General features: G+C 43.4%; 1 protein-coding gene across 1 annotated transcript; it reads right to left on the minus strand.

Moving 5' to 3' along the window:
• Positions 1 to 3,545: 3,545 nt before the first annotated feature.
• Positions 3,546 to 6,963, minus strand: rtn4rl2a (reticulon 4 receptor-like 2 a). The gene is made up of 3 exons (XM_056240495.1): positions 6,789 to 6,963; positions 5,850 to 6,076; positions 3,546 to 5,643 (listed from the first exon to the last, which is right to left on the minus strand). Exons 1-3 carry the CDS (start codon positions 6,841 to 6,843, stop codon positions 4,543 to 4,545), a joined length of 1,383 nt encoding a protein of 460 aa, XP_056096470.1. The 5' UTR covers positions 6,844 to 6,963; the 3' UTR covers positions 3,546 to 4,542.
• Positions 6,964 to 7,601: the final 638 nt, after the last annotated feature.

A 7,601-nucleotide genomic window follows, 5' to 3' on the forward strand; every position in this document is an offset into this window, starting at 1 on the left:
GAGCCACACACACACACACACACACACACACACACACTTAAATGGCTGCAGTGAATGTGAGTGCAGGTTGCAGGTATGTGTGTGAGATTGATATGCAGGCAGTGGAGGCACGTGAACCCTCCACGGTCCAGTGAGGAGAGCGATGACGCACTCCATTTGAAAACCGTCTGCCTCACTGCAGGAAGAGTGCAGCGCTCTGCGAAAGTGTGATTAGAGCTAAATGATTGTGTATGTGTGCACCCGCGCAAGTGTGCGACTTTGCATACGCAATTCATAAACTCTCCAAATGTCTGTGGCACCGGAATCTGCCAAGAATGTGACTCAAATATCTCACATCTCCTCTCACTCCTCCCTGCATTTTATTCACCGCTTCACACACTATTTCAGCCCTGCTGATGTCTCTTGCAGTCTGCCTTGTCTCTCTTTCTCTCTCCTTTTGGTACCCTTTCAAGTTTTAACGTCATCCACTGTCTCTTTCATCCATTTACGCAGAGGAATATGAGTTTAACGGTGCTCATACTTTGAAGGCACATCAAAACATACAAGATGAAAACCTGTCAATGTGTTTAAGGGATAAATGGGAGTTGACGCACCCTCCCCACTCTTTATTTTCATCACTCAACAGATATTCTTACTGGTAATGAGAACATCATTAAATGCTGGGCATCAATTACAAATCCATACTTGGGTTCAAAGCACCTGTCTCTGAACACCTGTAATTAAACCTAAAAGACAGAGAAAAGAGGGGAGGTCAAGGCAAGGGAGATGGCTGATGCGAAGATAAAGGTATGTCACCTTGTCAAGAAGAGCTGGAAAAAGTAAGGAAGCAGAGGGAGTGAAAAATGTTGGTAAGGGATGGGTGAGAGAGGAGCTGATGATGACATACAGAGCGGAAAGACCGAAAGAAGAAAGAGTGTGAAAAAACAGAATGTGTAATAAAGAAAGAGAGCTTTGAGCTGTGCTGAACTGCATGCTAGACAGAGATGTGGGAATGTATTAAAATTATTGATAATTTATACTGAATGAAATCCCAGCAGCAGCTAGAAATGAGAAATGTGTGATAAGTTTGTAATCATGTTTGTTAGAGAGAAAATGCGATTTCAGCTCTGAAAAAGTGTGCAACTTTCTGCATAAATGAACTGAACAACACACTAAAGGTGTAAATCTAAATGTTTGTAAATGTCGATACGTACCAGGAACTTTATTTATTTGACATTTCTTTCTCGTGGGGGCGATTATCAACACTTCCAAACACTCACTGTGATGAGCAACTTCCGGTAAACTCACTTGCACACAAACACACACAAACACAAAGTAAGTCGTTGCCCCTCCCATTTCTGTCTCCCTCACACATATCCCCCATCCATGCGATGCAATGACTCATTCTTGAACTGATATTCAGTGATATGACGTGGTCGCCACCCCTCCATTGCTAGCCAACTCATTGTGTCTCATTGTTAAGTAGCGTGGCCGACAGCCAATGTGAATGCAGATGGTGGGTGGGATGGTGAAGGGACAATTTGCGCAACTGTACTCCGTCCAATGGGGCATCGAGATTCAGATGTCTTGCATTCAAAGGCCTGATTTAAAAAAATAGCCCCATGCATCATAATTGGCCATAAACAGTTTACTCAATTGATGGATGATTGAGTTGAATATAGGAATCTGGTAGAGTCTACAAAAGCATAATTTACATGACACTGACATATTTAATCTGCAATCAGTGCTAGATGTAACGCAAACAGGCTGAAGATTAAGCATTGGATGGAAAATGAAGCGGCCTGCTGGCAGTAGTTTTTATGGACATTTATGTGGAATTGAGAGAAAAAGCACTTGAGCCTCTCACCGGGATTGTGTGTGTGTGTGTGTGTGTGTGTGTGTGTGTGCGTTCACGTTTGTGTTAAGCACAGCCTGCCTTTGCACATGGGAGACTGAAGCAAGCTTTCTGCATCTTGCTGCTCTTTCAGTAAGACCCATCTGCTAAAGACAGCACAGCTTTAGAAAGAAAGAGAAAGAAAGGCTTTCTGAATCTTAATTGACAAAAAAACCAATTCAATAGCACAGCTGGAGTGCTTTGTGAATACCTTTTCCAATAACATCATCCTTTTGCATCTTTTTGTCTGCATAAGGGGTGCATTTACTTTTATAGGCCAGTGTGCACACGTCTTGCATACTCTGCAACTCTGAAATGAATTGAAGCTCTGAATGGTGGCCAGTGCGTTGCATGGTAACTGCATGTTATAGTGAATGATGTTGCCTTCAAAGAACTTTACAAGCAGTGAGGAGTAGATGTGTGTGCACCAGTGTGTCTGTCTATTTGTCTGTCTGTCTGTATGTGTCAAGGGAGGTCAGACTGAAAGATGCGAGGGAGAGAAGGCACATGTGAGATTGTACTGTAGAGTCGTAGCCGTTGGACGAAGATATAAAGAAAGTACGCCCACACCAAAGATGTTTCGTATCCACAGATAAGCATTTATTCATTTGCCATGCTTTCTGTCCGTCAATTTGTGTTCTAGTGAAAAGATTCAGCAGCTCATTTTTTTCACATTCTTACATTCAACTGCATACATTCTGGGTAAAAAGGTATAACTAATGCTTTGGTCATCTATGAGCGACCTCACAAACATGGTCGCTCGAGAGCACCTCAAGGCAGTTTGACCTTACCCGTCCAGCTGAGATATACATTCACACGTCATAAAAACAATTATTAAAGACATACATTTGTCATGGAAACATCTGTGGGACAAAAAGAGCAGTATTATCTGCTTCTCTACTGTCTCAGGGTAAACACAAAACAGGATATTGCTAGAATTAACAGTTGACCAAAAGAAATCTTTCCGATCTTTAGCTATTTATTAACTTTAGATTGCATTTTTCCTTCTTTATCAGCATGTCCATCCTTTTTCATCCATATCTTCGCCTCTACCGCCCACATCCACCCCTGCTCTCTGTGCTTTTTCTTTTTCTCTCCTTTTCCTTTTCTCTCTCCTCTTGTCCTTGCTCTCTCTGTTTGTTTTCCCTTAAGCCTTTAGATTCTTTATTGCAGTTCGAAAGAGGAGGAATAGGCAAGGACCAGCAAAGAAAGCCATTGTCCTCAGCATGCCCACAAAGAGCAGCCCAAACAGTCTGTATTTGCACCTGCTCTCATCACAACAGTGACCAATGGTAGACATAATTCTGAATGTCGACCAATCTGTCAGTAAGCACATTTTACTGATATTCCAATTGGCTTTGGCCCAAGTAGTCAATTCCCATCAAGAAACACATCTTTCCACAGTGTCCTCAATATATTGCCTTGCCTCTTAGTTTTAGCATTTTGCCTATTCTTTTTTTGACTAGCTGCAAGCTGTTGATTGACTGGTTTGGTTTTAAATCAATACTTTAAATGAAAAAGGATGGAATTTGCTGTTATCCAGATAAAACCAGTTAAACTTGAATTTGAACAGAAGAATAAAAGAACAAAAGTCTTGGAACAATGTAGGTTGTGTATTTTTCAGTAATAATATAACATGTTAACAGTATTTTGACAAAAATAAAAAACAAAAAAACAATAACATTCGCACACTCTCGTGCCATTGATCTTTCCATGCACTGACCATTGAAATAATATCACAGACATTACTCACAGTGGCATTCTTGGCCATTCAGAACAGTGACAAACATAAGGCCTTTCATAGCGCTATTTACAGCTCCCTCTGCCAAGATGTCATATTTACACATGTGATAATTGCTGTCATAGCTAGTTGGTGATGTAATGAAATCTCTCGCCTTCTCTTGTGCGTACTCTCTGTCTCTCTTTCTCTTGCGCGTGCTTTCTCTCTCTCATTGTGTGTCTCATCTTGATTTAGCTGTATTGTAACACTTTCAAACTCCTCACTCCAGTATGCTCTGTCTATCTTGCTCTGTTGCTGCACGCCGTTCCTTTGTGCTTTTCAAGCCCTGAATGGTTTTGAGACCCTTCTGTTATAATAGAGGAAATATTACATTCGATCACTCCCAAGGGGAATGAAAAGATTTGCTCATTATTCTATTGTTACCAGTAACTACTGAAAAAAATTGAGCTGTAGCGTTTATTGGAAAGAGGGTGTCATGGTGACATCACAAGCTATAATTACAACTATCATAGAAGCACTTAGAGTGGCTGAAAAGTCTAAAAGCATACAAATATTGTACGTAAACATAAGATGGAAATTTCTATCCTCTGTCTGCACTGACTGTGACAGAAATGGCTTAGAATACACTTGTCCTCAAAAAAGAAGGACCGAGTATCTGCTTAACTAGCCAAGCCCTGTGAACAGCTTTCATTACTTTCCATTAAGGCCCTGTACTGCCCAACGTTCCCTGCTGACCCACTGTATCCTAAATCAGTGTAGTGCCCTCTAGATACCAGGAACTAGAGGCTCAAACTGAACAGAACAAAGATACAGGTGAGGTTGATGGTAAACAGGAATCAAGGCATTGAAGAGTTAAATCGAGCAAACATGGTTTTCCCTCCTCCAGAGAGGAGAAAAAATTAAGGGGAAGTGGTTTCTTCTGACATATTCAGCCAAACAGAAGATGGATGCAGACAGTCAAAACAGACATGGAGAGTAGCAAGAGAACAGAAGATGAGGAGCGAGAAGAAGAGGAAGATGGTGGCAGAGAGTCAAATTCGGGAGGGCACTCAAGCTCGAAGCAGCGCAGGGAGGTGATACCCGCATCTTCATTGCCGTAGTTGGCCCAATACTCTTCTGGGTCAAGCTTGGGAAGCAGAGCCTCTTCCTCCCCAAGCTCATACTTTGTGGATGTAGATGTGATAGAGGGATGTTGGGATTTTCCTCCATTTAAGGGGTACGCCCTGGTCTCTGAGCTTTTCTCATAGATACCCTTGGAAGTGCTGACGGGCTTGTTCTTGGAGAACCACCAGCGAGTCTTGGTGCTGAAGGTGGTGGTGGTGGAGCCAGCGAGGGAGCCGGGGTCGGGAAATGGGCACAGAGCGAAGTCCATCTCCCTCAGGAAGCGCAGGTCCTGTCCACGACGAGGAGCTGGGGAAGCACACAGAACCTCTGAGCTGGACAGACGGGCACTTCTGAAGAACTCCCACAGGGGACGAGCCTCGCAGCCGCATGCCCAGGGGTTGTTGTTCAGCCGCAAGAACTCAATGGAGGAGATGTCACGCATGGCCTGACCGGGCAGCTCTGCCAGGGAGTTGTTGAAGAGAAAGAGCATGGTCAGCCGGCCCAGGTCACGGAAAGCGCGACGATTGACCTGACGGACTCTGTTGTCATGCAGTAGCAGGCGATCGAGGTTGACCAGGCCATGGAACACATTCTCGGACAGAGTGCGAATGCGGTTGCCGTGCAGGAAGAGCTGGCTGAGGTTGATCAAGTCGGCGAAGAGATCATCCTGGATGAAGTGGAGCTGGTTTTCCTGCAGGTAGAGGAACTGCAGGCTGTAGAGCTTGTGGAAGATGTCATGGGGAAGGGCGGCTAGCCGGCAGCGGTGCATGTGGAGGCTCTGAAGCTTCTCCAGGCCACGGAAAGCTCCACCCTCAAGGCGGTGCAGGTGAGGGTTGTCACCCAGATCGAGCTCCTCCAGATCGCGCAGCTCGCTGAATGCACCAGCCTCAATCCAGGTGATGTTGTTGGAGAAGAGCCACAAAACCTGGTATGTAATGAATTGATGGACAGAAAGGAAAGGAAAAGGGTAGAGGGAGGAAAAGGTAATGAGGTGAAGATGTTTAGAAGGAATACAAAATTAGTAAATTACACAACCAAAAGGACTGATACCTTTTTAAATGTATATTTACAAATGTAAATATTAAATGTTCTGTTCTGTCCCATATATAGAGCCCACATACACTTCCTTACCTGTGTGCCAAAAGCAAAAGAGCCCACTCTCAGTTCAGTGATGCGGTTGTTCTGCAGAAAAACGCGCTGGGATTCGAAGGGCATGCCATGGGGCACAATGGTGAAGTTCTGCGCCTGGCAGCTCACAGTCATGGGGGTCGGGTAACACACACACCGGTGAGGGCAGTTCTGCGCAGGCACGGGTTTTACCACAACCAGCCAGACAACCAGCCAGAGCGAGAGCGCGCCTGAGGGAAAGAGAGGATCGCGTCAAATCACGAAGTCTTATTAGCGCATTGCATGTTTCCTTCTTAATGTCTAGGGAGCTCTTCTGGTCCGTAAGTCTCATTTTACAAACATGAAAATAAAATACAAAAGATAACAATGACAACTGATATTTTAAAAATGTTCAAAATTCATGAATCTCAAAACGAATTTTCTACAAATAAACTAAAACGTTTTCTTCATTATAACAACGTATTTGTTTCCATCTATGTAAGTTGTGAAAATCATTTCTCTCATTACTACACGATATTATAAGTTTCAACTCCTAAATTTAAAGTTAATTTTCACGTTTCAATTTTAAATTTTATCACCGCAGATTGTCAATTTAGATTTTTTTTACATCCAATTACTCCAAACATTATTCTCTCCATCTAAATTTATTTCCAAGTTCAGAAAACATTTAACTCTTAAATACATGCGTACACTTGGTACAAATAAAATATTAATATAAAACACTAAAACATTAATGCAAAACATCGTAGCACCAAAGAATAAATATATTCCAACCAACTGTCCCTGCGTAAAGCCTAGCACATTTTCAACAGCCAATTTGGTCATATTCTAAATTCTTCAATTATTTTAAATGCATTCATTTCCATTAGAACAGTTAAGAAATGTAAGCATTTAAAAAGCACATTCAGACTAAAGATGAAAATTGAAGAAGCAGAAACTCACTCTTAAAGTTGTGCGCAAAGGAGCGTTGGCTCCGCGTAAAAGTTGATGTTTCCATTCCGAACCAAAGCCGAGAGCGAGTTAGCCTGAGGAGTTTAGCCACTGATTCCCTGCTATCTCCGCTGATGCTCTGGTTCCTGAGTCGGAGCGACTGAGAGAGTGCCGAATGATGGGTCCTGGGCCCATTTTATACCCGAGCACAGCGCGCGCCTACGGCTGTGGGCACCACGGAATCTCTCCTACGTCACTAGTCGGGTCAAGCCCAAGCGAGGGTGGCAAACGGAAAAGGCGGGACGGAGCGAGGAGGGGAGGGCTCTCGCGCACCAGTTTGGACCGAGGGAAGTTCGACGTCTTTGCTCAGAGTTACGATTGTGGAGACGTAGTTTGGAAAGGGTGGGGGAGCGCAGGCACGGCGCCCGGTAATGACTGAACGAAGAGCATGCGAGGAGGAGCGCACGAGGCACATGAAAGAGACACACAGCTCGTTTCTTGGCTTTGCATCTGCGTCTCTTTGAATTATGTTGTCCTCCGCATTATTAATGAAACAAACGCATTGTTTATGCTCTAGAGACATAAGAGTCATGACTTCAAATATAGAATATAAAGCTTTACCACTGAGATAATCGTTAAGGGATTTAATAATGGGAGACTAAAGCAATTACTGGTATTTACTGCTGAAAGGAAAGAAAAAACAATACCAAATTTGGTCAAAATATGGGCAGCTTCCCGGAGTCTTAAGCCAATGGAACGTTATTTACTCCAAAGCTTTTTGCAATGTATGTATAGGCCTATGCTATAACACTGTCTGGCCCATAT

This window comes from Rhinichthys klamathensis, unplaced genomic scaffold, assembly GCF_029890125.1.
Source record: "Rhinichthys klamathensis goyatoka isolate OS25496 unplaced genomic scaffold, OSU_Roscu_1.1 h1tg000601l_1, whole genome shotgun sequence".
NCBI classification, from domain to species: domain Eukaryota; kingdom Metazoa; phylum Chordata; class Actinopteri; order Cypriniformes; family Leuciscidae; genus Rhinichthys; species Rhinichthys klamathensis.